The sequence below is a fragment of the Schistocerca americana genome, chromosome 1 (assembly GCF_021461395.2).
Source record: "Schistocerca americana isolate TAMUIC-IGC-003095 chromosome 1, iqSchAmer2.1, whole genome shotgun sequence".
NCBI classification, from domain to species: Eukaryota; Metazoa; Arthropoda; class Insecta; order Orthoptera; family Acrididae; genus Schistocerca; species Schistocerca americana.
The window spans coordinates 545,188,505-545,210,390 of record NC_060119.1 but is presented as its reverse complement, the minus strand read 5'-3'; the positions used below and the strand labels follow the sequence as shown (position 1 = coordinate 545,210,390).

Here is a 21,886-nt window from a genome sequence, read left to right as displayed (position 1 = left end):
CACTTATTTCAGATACTGTTCTAATGGTAAATAAAGCAGCATTTAGTTTCTGAACATGGGCTTTCCACAACAGCTTACTATCTATCAGAATGCCTAGGAACTTGAACTGTTCCGTCTCACTGATAATATGCCCATTCTGTCTGATCAAAATATCAGTTCTTGCTGAATTGTGAGTTAGAAACTGTAAAAACTGAGTCTTACTGTGATTTAGCATCAAATTATTTTCCACAAGCCATGAACTGATTTCATGAACTATATTATTTGATAATGTTTCAATAGTACACACAAGATCCTTCACTACCAAGCTGGTGTCATCAGCAAACAGAAATATTTTTGAATCACCTGTAATACTAGAAGGCATATAATTTATGTAAATAAGAAACAGCAGTGGCCCCAGCACCGACCCTTGGGGAAAGCCCCACTTAACAGTGCTCCATTGGGACTGAACATCACTACCACTCTCAATATTGCGGAGAATTACCTTCTGCTTCCTATTCTTAAAGTAAGAGGCAAACCAATTGTAAGCTGCTCCTCTTACTCCTAATGGTCCAACTTCTGCAGTAATATTTTGTGCTCAACTCAGTCAAAAGCCTTCGTCTAATCAAAGAAAACACCTAGCATTCGCAACCTTTTATTTAATCTGTCCACCTCACAGAGAAAAGAGAATATAACATTTTCAGTTGTTAAACCATTTCTAAAACCAAACTGTAAATTTGACAGTAAATTATGTGAATTTAAATGCTCCAGTAACCTTGTATATACAACCTTCTCGATAACTTTAGCAAACACCGATGGCATAGAAATAGGTCTATAATTGTCAACATTATCCCTGTCTCCCTTTTTATAAAGTGGCTTCACTACGGAGTACTTTAATCGGTCAGGAAACTGACCACTCCTAAAGGAAAAGTTACAGATATGGCTAAGTACTGGGCTGACATACATAGAACAATGCTTCAGTATTCTGCTAGATACCCCGTCATATCCATGAGAGTTCTTGGCCTTTAGTGATTTAATTATTAACTCAATCTCCCTCTTGTCAGTATCATGGAGGAGCATTTCAGGTAACAGTCTCGGAACACTTTTTTCTGTGAGCGCTATATGATTCCCTGTTGGGACTAGGTTTCTATTTAGTTCACCTGCTATATTCAGAAAGTGATTATTAAATACTGTACATATATGCGACTTATCGGTAAAACGGACATTCCCACTACACACTGATTCTATATCCTCGACCTGTCTCTGCAGACCTGCCACTTCCTTTACGACTGACCATATGGTTTTAATTTTATCCTGAGACTTAGCTATTCTGTCTGCGTACCACATACTTTTTGCCTTCGTAATAACTTTTTTAAGCACCTTACAATACTGTTTGTAATGGGCTGTTGCATTTAGATTTTGACTGTTTCTAACATTTTGATATAATTTCCACTTTGTTCTACAGGATATTTTTATCCCTCTAGTCAGCCACCCAGGCTGTCTGTTTGTGCTAGTACCCTGTTTTGAACATTCTAATGGAAAGCAACTTTCGAAAAGCACGAGAAAAGTCTTGAGGAAAGCATTATATTTATCGTCTACTGTATCAGCACTATAAACATCTTGCCACTCTTGTTCCTTGATAAGGTTTACAAAGGTCTCTACAGCAACTGGATCAGCTTTCCTAAAAAGTTGATAACTATATTTAACATGTCTTGCAGCACAAAAATATTTTAGAGTTAAAACTTGTGCATCATGATCTGAAAGGCCATTCACTTTTTTGCTAACAGAATGCCCTTCTAGTAATGAGGAATGAACAAAAATGTTGTTTATGGTTGTTCTACTGTTCCCATACACTCTCGTTCTAAAGAATACGGTTTGCATAAGATTATATGAATTAAGGAGGTCTACCAGCATCCTTTTCCTTGCACAATCACTTATACAATTAATATTGAAGTCACCACATATAACTAACTTTTTGTATTTCCTATAAAGTGAACCAAGAACCTCCTGTAGCTTTAGCAAAAATGTTGTGAAATCGGAGTCTGGGGATCTATAAATAACAACAGTTAGAAGTCTAACTCCACTAAATTTAACCACACCTGCACAACATTCAAACACCTTTTCAGTGCAGTACTTTCAAACATCAATTGACTCAAATGGGATACCATTTTTCACATATATGGCTACTCCCCCACACCGCAAAGAGCTCCTAGAGAAGCTGCCAGCCAACCTGTATCCTGGTAAAGGAAGCCTCTGAATTACCTACTTATTTAAGAAGTGTTCAGATATACCAATAATTTCATCTCTAATACCTTGTATATTTTGATGAAAAGTGGTTTCTCTGTTAGAGAGACTCCCCTTAAGCAGGGATACCTATCAACTGACTTCAATCTAAAAAAGGTGCAGCTCTAACACCCACTAGTACAAGAATTTCCCATGAGTGCTTCGCCAACTCCCCTTTTCCATACCTGTTGAGGTGCAGGCCATGTCTAGTGAAACCCGTCCTGGTGATAGACTCCACCGACACGACTGAAATGTGACTCATGCCTTCTGTCATCAGTGCACCCCCAAGTCTCATGTTATTACGCTTGACGGCTGTATTAAGATGAGGCCGATCGTGACGCTGAAACAGTTCCACGAAATGCACATTCGTGTTGCCAGTCTGAGTGGCTATCTTTTCCAGGTCACCATCTATGTCATACTCCCCATCCCTATCAATACTATTACCAGCCCCACCCACAATCACTACCTGATCCTCTTTAGTAAAATCCCTACATAACCCCCCTATGTTAACAGTCACCTGAGCCAATCCTGCATTAGGCTTCACAATGCTGGTGACCTGGTGCTCATTCCCCAACACTTCCTGCAACTGCTGGCCTTCACCTCTACCATGAGAACTACCTAATAGCGGAACCTTCTTCTTTCTCTTAGACTTTGCAACTGTCCTAGTCACCGTAACTGCTGAGGTCTGCTGCATACTTCCTACATCTACAGCTACTAGAGATTCCTCTCCACTAGACTCTGACAGTTGGTCATATCTATTGCAAACACCAATAGTAAAACTATCTGAAAATCTCCTTCTCCTAGCAGATCTCTTGCCAACAGCCAGCTCTCATTTCCCAACCCCCTTCTCCCTCCTCATCCTATCTAGCGCATCCTGTGTGTTTCTCAACTGCACCTGAAGGACACAGATCTTGGGCTCCTGCTCCTCTATCAACTTACTCTTGCTACATAATCTGCAGTTCCAGGAGAGGATCTCACCAGAATGCCCACTGGCTTCCCCACTGCATTCCCCCCAGTGAAAATACTTTGAACAAGTCTCACACCGCACTCCACTACTCACGAACCTACGGCAAAGCCCACACTTCTCACTCATGGTAAAATTTTACAGTTATTGAAACAAGAAAACTACTTTATCTAAGTTCCACTAGTGCAATAAGAAGATGTTAAAAAAGCTGACTACAAAAATCACAAACTTACTCTACAAGGGAAGTAACTACTATTATTAACAGTATTAATCAACAGCAAATGAGAATATAACAAAAGACTAACACAGAAAGAAAATAAAATGTCTAATGACACAGTAATGAAACTGAAAACAGTTCCCAAAAATTTCTTCTGAAATTATTTCACCAGAAAACACCAAGAACACCTGTTGGAGACTACTAAAGTTCCTGAATAAACCACTATACACAAACAATTAATTAGTACTTAGCTTTCGATGCGCCGCTACAGCTGCAACTGGTCAGCATGGAATGTAAACACAGGTAAGAGGTTAAGTTGCTCGATACGAAACACTCACAAATATCAGGTCACAACACAAGAAAGGTGGAGGTGAATGAAGAAACCACTAATAAGTCACTTATATAGCAAATATTATCACAAAAACCATTAAAATATGTATCTGAAACCTAAAAATATATGAAAACTTAGAGAGTGATCTCACACGCAGTCACGTGCTTATGACGTCAAACCAATACGTAATTCGTATAACTAGTGCAGGAGATGCACATGAATAGAATTAGAATCTATGTAAATCACAGCACGCTGTAATGCGATATTAGATGGAAAATTGATCTAGTTATCCTTCCTCCTCCATCACAAACATGTCTTCAAGAAATTGCATACATTGTAAAGGTGAGAGAAATTCCAATCAGTTGTCTGCGTATGAAATTGATGAACAGCCTCTCAACATGACCAGTTCTTGCCGGATGTCATAATGCTTTGTCTTACATATATGGAGCCGGGTCCTTATATGTCACAAATGCTGTAATATTGAACTGCATATTATTTTAAATTTTATGGTTGTATGTTTCTAGAAGGTTGTAGCTCATGTATGTTGGACCCACAATGGTTGACTCCTTCTCATAAATGGAACAGAGTAGGTCTATCCACACAGCACCTCTTGCATTAAATTGAAGAATGTGATGATTTTCTAACAGGGTTCATTATAGGATGCACACACACATGCACTTGTATGTATAAAGCACTTCCATGAGTCTTGCAAGGTTAGGGTGACTATGTTTTTGGAACATACATATTGTTGAAATTCCAGCCTCATAATCAGACTATTAATGCCACAGCTTACTGAATGATCTGTAGGTACTTCAACTAGTTATATGTGTAAAATGACATGGGCTCCAGGCAATGGGTGTGATTCTTCTAAATGACAATGCCTGCTTTCACACAAAATAAACACATGTTATTTCAGATATTTCATAGGGAATGCTTGGAATATCTACTTTATAGCCCTGACTTCACCTCCAGTGGTGTACATCTGTTTAGATCCCCTAAAAATGCTCTGATTGGGCAGCACTTTGAAGACTGTGAGGCTGTAATGCAAGACTTCATTTGTTGGGTGCAAAAGCTGCCACAATACTTTTCTATAAGCTATAATGTTTTTGCCATATGTGTCATGAAAGGCATATCCACTGAAGTAACTTTATGTAATTTGATTATCTTTCATGGACAGTTAAACTGAGAGTCATGTATTAAAACAAGATGTAATTTTCATAATGCTTAGTAAGATAAAAATCACTTGCTTATTTCATTAACAACACTGTGGTACTTGAAAAATCGCAAGCTCTGTAAGACTAGGAAATTTCTTTATGATTGCTTATCTTTGTAGTTATCATGTTTGCTGCAGAGTTAGCCAGACATCTGCTGGAGGGAGCTGAGAACTTTGACACCCGTGTATGGGTTGCAGCTGTTGCTGTCGTCATGGGAACACTGCTGATGCTTGCTATTGGCACTTGTTACCTGCTGTACAAGGAATGTCACATTCCATCTAGTAAGTACCATTCTGTAACTGGAACAACAGTATTAGTTTTTAGCAACATGTACTAACTTTGTCTGTTAACTCTGCATGCAGCTTTTGAAAGTGAATGACTAGTAAATAATAATGATTGCCAGATATGTAAAAAATAAGAATACTGTTGGAATCATAACCAATATATCATAAGCATGGCTGTATTAAAGTTATTTTGTGTATCAGCTGTACTTGACATTATTCTTTGGTCACAATTTGTTTATTTCCAACTCTTTTACAGCACCGTAGTTTATCATTTTCTTGAGGTTTACGGGCCTACTTCACTGTTGAACAGGCATACTTCTGAATTTATAATCAGCTTCATTTTTCATTCATAGTTTTGTCTGTTACTTCTTTTACAAATGTCTATCAACAGTCTATATATAATCATCCAAATTATTGTGTCAACTACACAGTTCATTTTATATGACTCATTATGTGTGTCACATGAACATCTAACTAAACATGAATGTATTCTTCGACAATATAATTTCCAACCCAGAAGAAACTGAATTACAGTGTGTTGTAGTAGATCCTGTGCTGTCGGTTCTTCTAGGCTTATGGATGACTAGTGAAAGTGTTAATTATAATGTACAGCAACCCTCCTATATTAAGAAGTTCAGAACATTAAAAGCAGATTACATTATGCACTTGAGGGATGGGTTATCCGAGGTTGAGAGGGGAATTCAGAGTAACTGTGACAACATTGGCCCTATCTTTGATATGTTTATTGATAGTCTCTATAACTTACTCAGTAAATCTATAACTTACTCAGTAAATGTTGCCCACAAGTAAGAATAACTACTCCCCTATGTAAAAGAACTAAGAGGTGGGCTTTTTGCCTTGTACACCATGACAAAAGCTGGCAATCCTGTTATGAAACAGAGATATGGGGTAGAATAATAATAAACACACACAGGACAGAAACGCAAATAGCAGGAAATGCAAAGCAGCCTGGAAGGTACTAAACTTCATAGTGGGGAAACTCATAATGAAGCAAGTGACTCCAGTCTTACCTGATGTGCTAAATAACTTCTTCATAAGCAGTGCAAGTCATGGAGAATCTACTATCTCAGCAACAGATGAAAACAGTTCTGAAGTTACTTTGGGCAATATAGGTGTACCTGATTTGTTACTTTCAAGTAGACTCAGATTAATTGCCAGATTGTATACCAAACTGTGTCTAAACAAGGTAACTCACGTAGTGAAGATATCTATGGCTTCTCAAATTACATCCTAAAATGTGTAATTGATATTATAATGTTTCCTCTGACTTACTTTATAGACTGTGTGCTTCAAGCTGGAAAATTCCCTGGTGTCTTGAAATTTACAATTGTTGCCCCAGTTTATAATAAGGGAGATAGAAACAGTCCTGACAGCTACAGGTCAGTATCCCTCATTCCTGTTGTATCTGTTGTCATAGAATACTGCGTGAAACAACTACTTTGCAGCTACATTGCGAACAATCTGCTAATATCTTCTGTGCTATACAACTGTAGGCCTGGTCTGTCCACCACTGAAGCTCTAAAATCTCTGGTTACAGATGTTGTGGGATGTTTTGAATGCCATTCTTTTGCCTGTACTGTGCTCCTGGATCTAAGTACAGCATTTGAACTGTGTCATGTGATTTCCTAAATCTAAATTTGAAAAATATGGCATCAAGGATAATGTATCAATAGTATCTCGTAGCTAGGAAACAAGTTGTTAGCATAAATAACTATAGATCAAGTGCCCTGCCTGTTACTACAGGAGTGTCGCAACACTCTGTCCCACGCCTTTTTGTTTTTCTTGTACAAATTAGAATGCTCTGCCTTGTTCTTTTCCCTGCAAGGCATAACCCTTTTACAGTCAGCCATTTTGAGTGGTGAATGCTAAAAATGTCATATAGTCTTTATACTGTCAAACAGTGTTCTATTTAAATTGCCACATGTCATGCTACTTTCAGTATAAAACTATGAAAAAATGCCATTCACCTACAGAAGTAAGTAGTTTATTATGGTATACCCAGATTTTCATGTTTCATCACTTTAAATTGTTTATAAGTGACAAAATAAAAAGTATTTAATATATATATATAAAAAACAAAGATGATGTGACTTACCATACGAAAGCGCTGGCAGGTCGATAGAAACACAAACAGACACATACATACACACAAAATTCTAGCTTTCGCAACCAATGGTTGCTTCGTCAGGGAGAAAAAAGGACAGGTATACACTCGCGCACACACACACACATATCCGTCCGCACATACACAGACACAAGCAGACATTTGTAAAAGCAAAGAGTTTGGGTAGAGATGTCAGTCGAGGCGAAAGTACAGAGGCAAAGATGTTGTTGAAAGACAGGTGAGGTACGAGCGGCGGCAAATTGAAATTAGCAATTGAGGCCTGGCAGATAACGAGAAGAGAGGATATACTGAAGGGCAAGTTCCCATCTCCAGAGTTCTGACGGGTTGGTGTTAGTGGGAAGTATCCAGATAACCCGGACGGTGTAACACTGTGCCAAGATGTGCTGGCCGTGCACCAAGGCATGTTTAGCCACAGGGTGATCCTCATTACCAACAAACACTGTCTGCCTGTGTCCATTCATGCAAATGGACAGTTTGTTGCTGGTCACTCCCACATAGAAAGCTTCACAGTGTAGGCAGGTCAGTTGGTAAATCACGTGGGTGCTTTCACACGTGGCTCTGCCTTTGATCGTGTACACCTTCCGGGTTACAGGACTGGAGTAGGTGCATGGGACAGGTTTTACACCGGGGGCGGTTACAAGGGTAGGAGCCAGAGGGTAGGGAGGGTGGTTTGGGGATTTCATAGGGATGAACTAAGAGGTTACGAAGGTTAGGTGGACGGCGGAAAGACACTCTTGGTGGAGTGGGGAGGATTTCATGAAGGATGGATCTCATTTCAGGGCAGGATTTGAGGAAGTCATATCCCTGCTGGAGAGCCACATTCAGAGTCTGATCCAGTCCTGGAAAGTATCCTGTCACAAGTGGGGCACTTTTGGGGTTCTTCTGTGGGAGGTTCTGGGTATGAGGAGATGAGGAAGTGGCTCTGGTTATTTGCTTCTGTACCAGGTCGGGAGGGTAGTTGCGGGACGCGAAAGCTGTTTTCGGGTTGTTGGTGTAATGGTTCAGGGATTCCGGACTGGAGCAGGTTCGTTTGCCACGAAGACCTAGGCTGTAGGGAAGGGGCCGTTTGATGTGGAATGGATGGCAGCTGTCATAATGGAGGTACTGTTGCTTGTTGGTGGGTTTGATGTGGACGGACGTGTGAAGCTGGCCATTGGACAGATGGAGGTCAACGTCAAGGAAAGTGGCATGGGATTTGGAGTAGGACCAGGTGAATCTGATGGAACCAAAGGAGTTGAGGTTGGAGAGGAAATTCTGGAGTTCTTCTTCACTGTGAGTCCAGATCATGAAGATGTCATCAATAAATTTGTACCAAACTTTGGGTTGGCAGGCCTGGGTAACCAAGAAGGCTTCCTCTAAGCGACCCATGAATAGGTTGGCATACGAGGGGGCCATCCTGGTACCCATGGCTGTTCCCTTTAATTGTTGGTATGTCTGGCCTTCAAAAGTGAAGAAGTTGTGGGTCGGGATGAAGCTGGCTAAGGTAATGAGGAAAGAGATTTTAGGTAGGGTGGCAGGTGATTGGCGTGAAAGGAAGTGCTCCATCGCAGTGAGGCCCTGGACGTGCGGAATATTTGTGTATAAGGAAGTGGCATCAATGGTTACAAGGATGGTTTCCGGGGGTAACAGACTGGGTAAGGATTCCAGGCATTCGAGAAAGTGGTTGGTGTCTTTGATGAAGGATGGCAGACTGCATGTAATGGGTTGAAGGTGTTGATTTACATAGACAGAGATACGTTCTGTGGAGGCTTGGTAACCAGCTACAATGGGACGGCCAGGATGATTGGGTTTGTGAATTTTAGGAAGAAGGTAGAAGGTAGGGGTGCGGGATGTTGGTGGGGTCAGGAAGTTGATGGAGTCAGGTGAAAGGTTTTGTAGGGGGCCTAAGGTTCTGAGGATTCCTTGAAGCTCCGCCTGGACATCAGGAATGGGATTACCTTGGCAAACTTTGTATGTAGTGTTGTCTGAAAGCTGACGCAGTCCCTCAGCCACATACTCCCGACGATTGAGTACCACGGTCGTGGAACCCTTGTCCGCCGGAAGAATGACGATGGATCGGTCAGCCTTCAGATCACAGATAGCTTGGGCTTCAGCAGTGGTGATGTTGGGAGTAGGATTAAGGTTTTTTAAGAAGAATTGAGAGGCAAGGCTGGAAGTCAGAAATTCCTGGAAAGTTTGGAGAGGGTGATTTTGAGGAAGAGGAGGTGGGTCCCGCTGTGACGGAGGACGTAACTGTTCCAGGCAGGGTTCAATTTGGATAGTGTCTTGGGGAGTTGGATCATTAGGAGTAGGGTTAGGATCATTAAATTACTTTTGTTTGGTAAGTCACATCATCTTTGTTTTTATAATATATATATTTGATTTTGTTTCCATATAATTAACACTACACTTGATTTCAAGAAAGTTCACAAATGTTCAAAAACAAATACAAATACAAATTTCTTAGTAAAATGACAAAAGAAAAATGAATTTTTAATATTATTTACAGAAATAATAAGTATAATAATTGGACAGTGTGTTATAGTCTTCCTGAAGTATGCAGTTCTGTATCACCTGACACTTGTGTTTTGGAGCAGAATACATTTTACCATACCATGGAAATGCCTTAGATGGTTTTGTGCTCCTGAATGAAAACAGTGTAGGTCTTTCGTTGAGTTCTGTATTCAGTATGTTTTGTTGATTCCCATATTCAGTAAGCAGGCTGTAAAACCTATTACTGTAGCTATTGTGATGTTCTTCCACTCTTTATTTGGCTGGACAAAGTAGCAGCATGTTTGGATGTAAATTGCTTAGCCGAGTGGTTTATTTTGGTGACAGTTGAAGTAATGCTACAGTGAAAAATAAACTGAAATATTCAGTTGCATAAGATCCCACTGGATGTGGCAGCAACTGTAGTGTTTCAAGTGCATTCACTTCAATGTAATGTGTATTTCCCGTTCTGTCTTCATTTTCAAGCAATATACCACCAAGAACATCACTGCCACTTTCTATACAACTGCTACACTTACTAAAATACTCTGTATCACTAGTATTTTTCAATAATTCATGAATTACATTGTTCGACACTTTTTAAAAAAAATTAAATTACTAATGCAAATGCAAACACAAACCAAAATCATTAACTTAAAGAAAAATTGCACAGAAACAATATTAAATAACAAAACTGCACAAAAACAGCAACTGTAGATGAAATAACTAAATGCAAACAAGTATTATGAAGAAAAATGTCTAAATGAACAGTGCAATAGCAGAGTTATCAGTTGTTGAATATCACAGTGACAATGCTCAAAAGTTGATAACAAGTGGTGTACACACAAATCGAAACATCGAGCATCATACCAAGCACACTAGATACATCTAATGGTGAATTTTATAAGTTAAGCAAAGTAAACAGAGTACCAACAAAGTGGCACTCTGACAGTACTGTTGTCGGTAAGGGATAACAATAGATTATTGCCTTGACATTCAAAAGGGGTAATATATGGTGATGATACAATCCTTATAATGACAAATCCTAATACAAATGAAATGGAAAGGAAAACACTGAGAATGGTTGACAAGTCTGTTCAACTGATGCAAAAGGATGAGCTAATACTAAATAAAAACAAAACAGAAATTAAGTACTTACATCTACTTTGCAAAAAAGTGAAAAAATAAATCTGTCAGACAGAATCAGTTTGGACCTACATCTTAAGTGGAATGCTCAAGCAGATCAATTGTGCATTGTATTCCAAACAGTGTCATGCTGACCGCATTTCAAAGAATTAAACATATTAACTTGCCTTCTCTCTATTTCAAAGACTGTCTTCTGTCTATCCACAATTATTGAACAAGGAACAGAAAGAATATAGGCTTATAATGTCTAGAAAGTTCCAAAATACTTTCAAATATACTGGCAGAAAATCCGTATAATAAGCTACCCTTCGCAGTGACAGACTTACCATACAATTTTTGTGAGAAGTATGCATAGAACCTACTAATTGACAGCTGTGTTTATGAAGTAGAATAATTCTATAACACTGTGGTATCCTAAACCATACATTTATTTTTTAATGTAAAATATAAATCTTATGTCTAATTTTTAATATAAATTGTATTGTTTTGTACATACCAAAACCCTTATGATATACAGGATCAGCAGTTGACGAATAAATTTGAAACAAATATTAGTAAAGGCGTACATCTGACACCATATTTTGATCCAGTATAGCTACATTTATCCTTGAGGCATCATCTTCAAACTCTTGTTTTTAAGAAGATTAGAAATCGTATGCTTTCTCATTGAAACTTTGTTACAGTGAGCTAAGCATATATCTTGAGCTTCCATTCCACGACTTCAGTCTGCTTTACCCAGTCTCATTTCACTCTAAACTTCAGTCACCAAGTGGTGGTGAAGACCGTGAACTTTGGGGTGGTGGTGGTGGTGGTGGTGGTGGTGGTGGTGGTGTGTGTGTGTGTGTGTGTGTGTGTGTGTGTTTCACCACACTGGTTGAAATTTTCTGTGGTACTCCAAAGTGATTCAGGTGACTGCCAGAACAGTTCCTACAATAGGAAACCACAGTTGATGTGAAATGTTATTCTCTAACCTCCCTCACTTCACAGAAGATTTCTTGCTAACAAAAGCACTAACTCTGCTGGATAAAGGATATTCAGGAGGGACTGGCACTTTTAACACTTCTTCATTTTCACTGAGTTGAAATCGGGACATTTACGACCAAATTCTAAGAGGTAGAAGGAGAAAAGTGATGGCAGGTTGACCCTGTGAGGTATTGAGCTACATGCAAGACAAATGCTTCCAGAAAAGACTTCATACAATTGCATTTTATATTAATTCTCTTTTTCAGGTAAGCTTTTCTTTCTAGTGTGATTTAACATGTTATTACAGATTTATTTCTACCTTTAGCAGTTACTTTGTTGGCCAAAGAACAGAATTCATCTACTGCTTTCGGTGTCTTGTTTACTAATTTAATTCTCTCCAAATCTTGTGATTTGATTTGAATACACTCAATTACCCTAGTTTTACTTTTATTCCTCATCACCCTTTAACCTCTTTTTCCACACATTATTCATTCAATTACACTAACTTTCTCCTTTTTCTGTTTCTAAGAGAGTTAATATGACATTGGCAGATCTTAATGTTTTTATTTCTTCTCTCTGAATTTAAATACCTTTTCCAAATTTCTCTCTATTTTTCCTGTACTGCTTTCTCAATATACAGATTGAGTAACATAAAACCCATCTCACTCAATTCGCAGTGTGGGGAAAACAAAGCAAGCCTCTAGTGAATATGAAGCTAAGCATTGTTGTGAAGACAGTCTACAAGAAAGAATTCCACACCTACAATTTTGGATTGCTACTTGTAGTTGTTGTAGGGTGTCACTATATTGGTTTTCATTGATTCTAGTGTTTCTTGGCATTAAATTGACCTTGAGAAAACCACTTATATCCTAAAAAACTGTTGCATTGTTGTTTTTTAAGTTTGTTTGCATTTTCACAGGTTTTTTTTCTGTGATGAGGGATGATGCCACTTGAGTGGTTGACACTTGATCTCTGTGATAAAGTGAGATACCCATGTCTTATTTCTAGTAACTTTTTGATAAAGAAGGGCATTTGCATCTGCTTCATACCACATCAAAAATATCAGTGATGCAGGAATTTTCAGTTGTAGGGGAACTAGTCAAGCAAAAACTTTACTATGGGCCTGTGTGTTAGTATACAGTATCACCAGTTGCAAAAATGTTTGGGGAAAAATGTGTTGTTGCTCTAGGGCAACACATCGTGTTTCACAGGTTTCTTCTTTATTTGAATCTTCAAGTCGTCTATAAGTATTGACACAGATCAGGGTGAGTTTCACCCATTGTTGAACATTTAACACCAATTTCTCAAATTTCTACTGTGTCACCACTCCCTACAGTTGACTGTAAATTCCTTCAGGTTTCAATTTCAGTGCATTTAAAAATCAAATAAACCTCTAGCATCACATTTGGAAATAATTTGTGTTGCACAGTTCATTTTAAATAGTTACAGAATACACAATAATAATTTGTTTGACTGGCACTCACATATCACTGAGACAAGATGCTGAGGTTGAGTTTGACCATGTGTAGAAGTCTGATATCACACTGCACAGGGAGCATGGAGTGTAGGTTGTTACCTTATGGATTACTCTCATATTATCTTACATGTTCCGTTATCTTCTTCTTCTTCTTCTTCTTCTTCTTCTTCTTCTTTTGTTTTGGCCATCTTAGGACTATGTAATTCATTTCAGCTTCATTTCTTCTGGTCTTTCTTCTTTCCCAATATTCTTTCATTCTGATTATTTGCAACCTTCTTCATTCTTCTGTTGAAGATGATTTTGTTCTGGGTCTTGTTCTGTGCTTGAAAGCTTTGAAGGCCTGAATTTTTTATTTAAAAATCACCCTTTTGTGTATCTTGTTCGTGTCTTCTCATTTCTTCCAGATCTCTTTGTATCTCTTGGATCCATCGTACTTTGGTTTTCTTGTTCATTAGAAATTGTGCGATTCACCATGTTAACCTCACCTGGTCCATTCAGAGGATGTGTCTGAAGAACATGCTCCTTCTTTTCTGATGACGTCAGAATTTTTCTCTGTCTTAGTATACAGTTCCTGGTTGGCTCGGTTTCTAAATTGACCATCTTCTGTTCTTCGGTATCCTAATATTCTCCTGAGGATCTTTCGTTCTATCAGTTCTAGCCTCTTGATCACTCCGGTTCTTGCTAAGTTGAGAGTTTTTGCTGCGTATAGAGCTTCAGGGTGGATCACTATTTGGTAATGTTTCAATTTTGCGTTTATTGAAATATTCTTCTTATTATAGGTGTTGATAGTTAGTTTATAAGCTAAGTTCATTTTGTTTATTCATGCTCCCATTGCTTCTTGTTTGGTCATTCCAATGTCTATCCATTCTCCAAGGCATTCGAATCTCTCCACCTTCTGAAGTTTCCCTCCTTCTGTTGTCATCCATTTAGGAGCTGTCATGATGTTTGTCATATGTTGTGTCTTCTCAATAGAGATCTGTAGGTCTGCTTTAGCTACCTGTATGTGCAGTTCTGAGGTGTGGTTAACAGTCTCTTCTAATAACTCGGACAAGATCACAATATCATCTGTGAATGCTAGACAATCTACCCGTATTCCTTTATTCTTACACCCTAGTTGTATTCCACCCATTCCTTTCATTCCTTGTCACTACTCTCTGATCACCTTATCAAGGACACAATTAAAGAGCAGAGGGAGAGTCCGTCTCCCTTTCTCACCCCGATTTTAATCTTAAAGGCCCCCGACAGCTTTCCTCTGAACTTGACCTTGAATGTTGTGTTGCTTAGGGTTTGGTTAACCAGTTCACTGGATTTTCTATCAAAGCTCGTCTCCCCTAAAATTTGGAACAGTATGTCTACAGAATCATAGGCTTTCTTGAAGTCTGTGAATGAAAGCACAAACTTTTTGCTCCTCTGTTTTTGATAAGTGATTATCAGTTTTAGGTTCAGGATCTGTTCTGCACATGATCTCTCCTTTTTGAAGCCCCCTTGGTACTCATCAATCTGTGGATTTAGTTGTTCTTCCACTCTATTTAGCAGTGCTTTTGACAATACCTTATAGGCCACAGGTAGTAAAGAAATTCCCCTATAGTTCCCAGGTTCCGTCTTACCGCTTTGCTTGTGTATAGGATATGTATTAGTGCCGATGTGCAACCTTCTGGAAGCTGGTCTTCTTTCCAGATTTTTCGTTTAATTTGTTAAATGTAATACATGTTTGTTTTTGTAGATAATAATTTGTTACATAATAATCATAGATTTGGTATTACATTATAGTTTTTTGTAGTTAAAATTGTCCCGTTATTAGGTGAGAAACAGCTTTTTGTAGTGCAATTTCAGTGTGTTAAATTAAAATTTGTTTCTACTTATGATTTGTGGTCTTATTAGTGCATATGTGCTTAGCTGGAGAAATAGTTTGACGGTTTGTGTACCCAGGCTGTCCCAGTTTTCAGCATTTTATGAACACATTTCAACATAACACCTCACTTCTACAGTTTGCTGTATTTTAGTGTGGTTTATTTGCTGTATGATGTAGTGTGCCAACTCTCTCTCTCTCTCTCTCTCTCTCTCTCTCTCTCTCTGTCTCTGTCTTCCCATATATATGAATAAACAGAGATGACAATAAGCACAAATTTAACGTTTACAGAATGCGAACAGCAACAGTCATAAATATACATGTTACATCAAACCACCCACAAAATCAAAAAATAGCAGCTTTCCAACATATGATACACAGATTTACTAAAATTCCTCTCTGCAGAGAAAATGAAAAAGAATTGGAAACAATACAACTCATATTAAAAAACAATGGATACAACACCAATGTAATACAAAAACTCCACCACAAAATCACAATAAAACTAAAGAAAAATGTAAATAAAAAGGGAACACAAAAAGCACAAAACTCCCCAGACCTGCAGTACATACAACATACAGAACAGAAAGATCCATAACGAAGATCGCTAAAGCACGCTTGTGTGGTAGTGCTTTACTTGGATGTCAGCTGGTTCGAATCCTGTTGGTAGATGAAAGGGAAGCAGAGGTGGTGGCATATGATTCTTGATCACTAGTTTTTGCGCCAACATCTTTGATTAAGTTCCAAACCTTTCCGCAATTGTCTTGTGAATTGAGGACATGTGTCACTGCTGATGGTGATCCGTCCGTTGGCTAGTGCTGTTAAGCTTGGTGGCCCCCTTACGCTATTTGCGAGGAGAGGCTATGTGCTGGCACCAGGTTTCACCCTCTCCCTTCTGTCATCATCTCCAACATGATCACGACACTACACCACACATATTAGCACATTTGAGACACAAGTCAGTGTTGTACACATAAAAAAGACATCCTCTGCATATTGAAACTTGTTTCACAATGTACTCTACATCCTAACTATAAAGGAAGTTGTGTATGTTTTTACAATGTCAGAAAAGTTTGATTCAGCATGTAAGCTACCAGTGGGAGTGTAAAAGAGCATATGAAACTTTTCTGAGGCCAGTTCCCTCATTTGTGTTTTGGTAATCATTTGAGTAGAGCGCATGCACTCCACTGATGGAAGTGTCCGAGCCATCAGTGGGGGTGACATTGCCATCACTGTGTGTTTATACCTTCAGTTGATCACACACACACACACACACACACACACACACACACACACAAAACACCAAATCAGTGTACAGTGTGTGGCAGTGGTACTTTTTAACCTCCTAGTCATTTCCTTTCCTGTTCCACTCACTAATGGAGTGAGAGAAAAAATGACTACCTTTATGCCCACATAAGAGCACTAATCACCCTTACTTTGTTCATTACACGAGATGAACATTGTAGATAGTACAATCATTGTGCAATCTATTGCAAATGCTGGTTTTCTAAAATCAATAGTGTGTCACAAAAATATTCTCTTTGTCCCTCCCAGGATTCCCATCCAAGATTACAAAACATTTGCACAACACTCTTGTGGTAATGAAATTGACCAGTGACAAATACAACAGCACATGGTGATCTGTAACTCTTATGTAGTACTCAAAAGGCTCAAACAATTGCTCTGTCTGCAGTTCCTGTGTAGGTGCAGGACTCACCCAATAAACCAGTTAGCCATTTATCTTCCTTGAACTAATGCTATGTGCTCATTGCATGTCATGTCATTTTGCAATGTATTTATTTATCATGTCAAAAGTGTGTGTGTGTGTGTATATATATATTTGACATAATTATACATAAAAGAAGACCAAAAATTGGACACTTCAAGTGCATTTGGTGTAGCTCTCATAAGGTCGTGCATGGTGCATGTGGTTGGTGATGAGGAACACTGAAGGAAATGGCTTTTAGTCTGCTCAACGCCACAATGTTGAATCTAGATACTTAATTGAGGTGGCTGAGTCAAGCAGGTTATCATTAACAATGTTTTCAAGCATTACAGGAATGTACGTCCCATCCATTCACATTAACTTATGTTAATCCACATCAACTTCCATTTATTCACATTTTATACAAGCTGTCAATCATTGCACCAAATAGAAATTTTGTCCAAGTCATCTTGCACCCAGCCACCCTGATTTAGGTTTTCGGTGATTTCCCTAAATCGCTCTGGGCAAATGCCGGGATGGTTCCTTTGAAAGGGCACAGCCGACTTCCTTCCGCACTCTTTCCTAATCCGATGAGTCCGGTGACCTCGCTGTTTGGTCTCTTCCCCCAACCAACCCAACCCCCTCCAAGTCACCTTGAATATCCCTACAGTCATTCAATGTCAGCATTTTCTTATACACAACAGCATCACAAGCAGGCAGTCTTTAAGATTGCTGCCTACCTAATCTGACAGATAGTTCATGTACATATAGACAGATCGTTTATACACATGGAGAACAAAAGGGGCCACTGTGACTACCACATTCCTTTCCCAAAGCAGCTCATTCATTAAAACTGAATCCCAAGCCAGGTTTGAAATGAGTTCTTTTTGGTTTGGTACTTTAAGAAACTTTTCAAACTTATCACACAATTTCTTAAATCAGATAAGAGGACAACCACACTGAAAATTTGAGAGCAAGGAATTAGTTTTTTTCTACTTGCATTCTGTATTAGGGAATGCATTGTGCTGTCATCTAAATTGTTATCTAACAGCAAAATATCTTTTGAAAACTCACAGTTTGTGTGTGTCAAAACAAAATAGCAACAGTAGCCTTCTATGAATGTAAGAATAGCCAAATTTTCACTTTTTAGTAATTTATGATGAATTAACTTCTGTTTTATCATATAGCAGAATTCTCAGTGTCATTATTTGGTACATGTGACAAAATATCTTTTATGGATTTTATACTAATCTTGCCGAAAACTGTTGATTTTAAATTTAGCCTAGTTACAAAATTGCAAGTAAAGCTTCTGCTCTACCTGATACATATGCCTGATGCATTTTGCTGACCTCCACATAACTGCCCATCATTTACGAATTTCTCCCTTAGCAAATTACTTTGAAACTTTCCAGAAGAAAGTAGGAAAACTGCAACTCAGTAATACAATATTCAGAAAATTTTATAAAACCCTTTGTTGTTTGCATTAATGCTGAACAAGTTTCTTTTGTTAATGAGCCCTAAGGATGTCGGATGTTTATTTTTTACCATCTATTTAGCCATTCAATTGTTCCCTTAAGTTATGCATACTTGGATTCAGCTGCTGTACATTGGTTTAAAGGGCTCATGAATGCATCATTTAACCTGTTACATTTGAATGGTGTTTTCACATTTATTATTTTCTACCATTTTACAGACAAACTAATGTAATATTCTGTTTCTACAGTGTGAGATAAGGAGTGTTTTGGGCCTAGTGTTCTAGTATTTGAAGGGCATTAGCTGTGACATCATCAAAAACTTGCAGAACTAGTTTAGCAGCTTGTTTTTAGAAGTTATTTGGTCCTATTACTTTCAAAATTAGACCATAACAATATGTTGCCAGATTTTCATATTCAGGGTCATCAGTAAGGTGTCAAAACATGCGTAATGCATATGAGAATCACTTTTCTGAAATGTGGGATAAATCATACAGGAATTAAACAGTGGAAACTCCAGGTAGGAATACCAATAATGTAGGAAAAGATAGACTACTACTTGCCATAAAGAAGACACATTAAGTTGCAGACAGGCACAATTAAAAGACACTTACATAAAACTTTGTCACTGCCTTCATCAACAAAAGAGGAACACTCACCATTCATACACAATGAAGATCATCCAGCACCTCAGGCCGGCCTGAGATGCTGGAGTTGTTGGTCATGTGTGCATGAGGTGTGCTTGCTAGTGTGTATGAACAGTGAGGGTTCCTCTTTAGTTGATGAAGGCTCTGACCAAAAGCTTTATGTAAGTGTGTTTTAATTGTGCCTGTCTGCAACTTAATGTCTCTTCTTCACTGTCAGTAGCAATCCATCTTTTCCTACATTGTTCATACAGGAATTATCTTTTTCTTTTTTCTTTTTCTTCTTTTTTGCTTTAAACAGCTATACCAGATGCAGTTCATAATGTTCACTCAGTAAGTTAAAAAAAAAGTCACATGCTGAATTTTTAGGATGGTTATGTACATGAGAGACTGAAGGTGGATTTAAAAATTATGGTATTGCCTTTCTCTTATCAGAATTATTATATGAAATTACAGACAATATTTTGAATCCTGTCTCTTCAAGACACAGTATTATTCTTTTATTCATTGGTATAAATTATCACCTTTTAATTTCTAGGCTAGTAAGATATGAACAACATATTTAAAATTCCTCAGAATACTGCTAATCATGAAGACATATTTTGCATTTGCTGTCAAACATTCATCATTAACCATACAGACAACACTTTCTCCTTTGTAGTCAAAATATTCTTTTAGATATATTTCATCTTTTAGAAGGTTGACATGATATTCATCCAGTTTAAGAAATTTACATTTATCTCTTATATATGGCAAAAAATGATTTTCACATTCCTCCTTCTGGGGACCTAAGTAATACCAAAACACTCTTTGAATTGTTGATAGAAGAGGGCCTACAAAAAACCTGAATCTCTGATAAATGTATAACCACATAGAGAAGTACTGTAAGATAAACAATAAAATATCATGTATGGTGGAGTGTGTGAAAGTTTCTTTGATTTTAGTAATTTCAACAATTCAATGGGAAAGTGTATGTTTTTGCTCTTTCTGTACTCAGATAAAACAAGTGTCTGAAGAATCTCACATACAAAACTCAAAATTTGCTCAATATCATTTGGTGCATTCATGTCCATATCAACTTTTTCCACACAGTCTAACACATTACCTAATTCACCCAAGCTTGACACACTTGGTAAAAACTTATCCCCGTTTAGGCTTACCCTGTTTGTTTGTTTGCTTGGTCAAACAAATACTGACACATCAAGAGTTTCACTAACAAGAACAGAATATTTTATCGCAGGAGCAGGAACTATTTGAATGTTAGCAAACCATACAGATGTAGGTTTTGTAACAATATCCCTGAAATCAGGTAGTTTTATCATTGAAAATTGTTCCTTTTCCTCAGACAGCAACTTGATGAACGATCTGGTTGATGGTACTGACAGCGGCATTAGACTGTTTGCCGATGATGTTGTAGTCTACAGGAAAGTAGTACCACATGAAAGTTGTGAACAAATCAGTAAGGATTTGCAGAAAATAAATGCGTGGTGTAATGACTGGCAGTTATCTCTCAAGATTAGTAAGTGTAACCTACTGCATATAACACGGCGAAAATCCCCATTAATGTATGAGTACAAAATAAATGCCCAGCCTTTGGAAGCAGTAACATCGTCAAGTATCTTGGTGTGACTATTTGAAATGATCTCAAATGGAATGATCAGATTAACAGTAACAGGTAAGGCAAACTCTAGATTGCAGTTTATTGATAGAATCCGGAAGCAATGCAGTCCTTCAACAAAGGAAATAGCTTACAATATGTTAGGTTGTCCAGTCTTAGAGTATTGTTCATCTCTAAGGGACTCTTACCAGTTGGGTCTGATTCAAGAGGTTGAGAAGTTCCAAACAAGAGTGGCAAGATTCGTGACTGGTACATTTAGCCATCGCGAGAGTGTTACAAATCTCATAGAAAGTTTTAAGTGTGACACACTTGCAGATAGATGGCGCACTAAACAGAAGGGGCTGCTCACTAAATTCCGAAATCCAATCTTCACCGAGGATGTAGAGCATATATTATTACCACCAACTTTCAAGTCACACAATGATCACCATTCAAAGATAAGGGAAATTAGAGCTTGTACTGAGGCGTTCAGACAGTCATTTTTCCCGTGCACGTACCACGAGTGGGATGGGGGGAGGGGGGGGGGGGGGAATATGACTTTGGCGTGAATTGTGCCCTCCGCCACACACCGCTTGGTGGCTAGCGGGGTATATATGTAGCTGTAGAAAGAATTGACCTTCCAAATACATTTCCCTCTCCTACAGACTCTACTGAACGACTGCCTGAATATTTTCCTCTTCAAGTTTCTGTCTTTTTGTTTCGGGATCCACTCTGTAGCTTCCAGCTTTGCTCAAGTAGAGAGAACAACTTGGGAAACAGATGGAACTTCTGTTGAAAGCAGATTTGGTCCATTGAGTGTGTGATGTACTTCTCCATTTCTTCTGCTATCCTGAGAAGATCATATAATTTCATGAGCATGAAAATGCTGTTCATACATCTACAATCAATAATCCACATGGCAATTACACAGAACTGATGCTCGTAATAATATTAGTTAGGGACTAGTATAAGATAGTTTATCTTGGAAACTTTCATATTTGTAAACACTAAATACTACATTTCATAACTATTTCTAGTTATCATAAAGACCTTGGTGTCTGGCCATTCATGTTAGGCTGCCTGTTCTTTCCCAAGTTACATTATTCAAAAAGCACGTTTGTTACTCTGTAGAAGCCAACTAATAAAACA

At 38.3% G+C, this 21,886-nt stretch overlaps 1 protein-coding gene across 5 annotated transcripts in view; it reads left to right on the top strand.

The window, feature by feature from the left end:
• Window positions 1-21,886, top strand: part of LOC124605800 (protein turtle homolog A) — a 113,845-nt gene that overhangs the window by 66,309 nt on the left and 25,650 nt on the right. For 2 of the 5 annotated variants that reach the window (XM_047137719.1, XM_047137737.1), the window contains exon 5: window positions 5,105-5,266. In XM_047137719.1, coding sequence (XP_046993675.1) covers window positions 5,105-5,266 — 162 coding nt within the window. Of the gene's footprint in view, window positions 1-5,104; window positions 5,267-6,569; window positions 6,935-21,886 lie in introns of those variants that run through there. The other 3 variants (XM_047137710.1, XM_047137701.1, XM_047137729.1) reach the window with 3 other exon arrangements.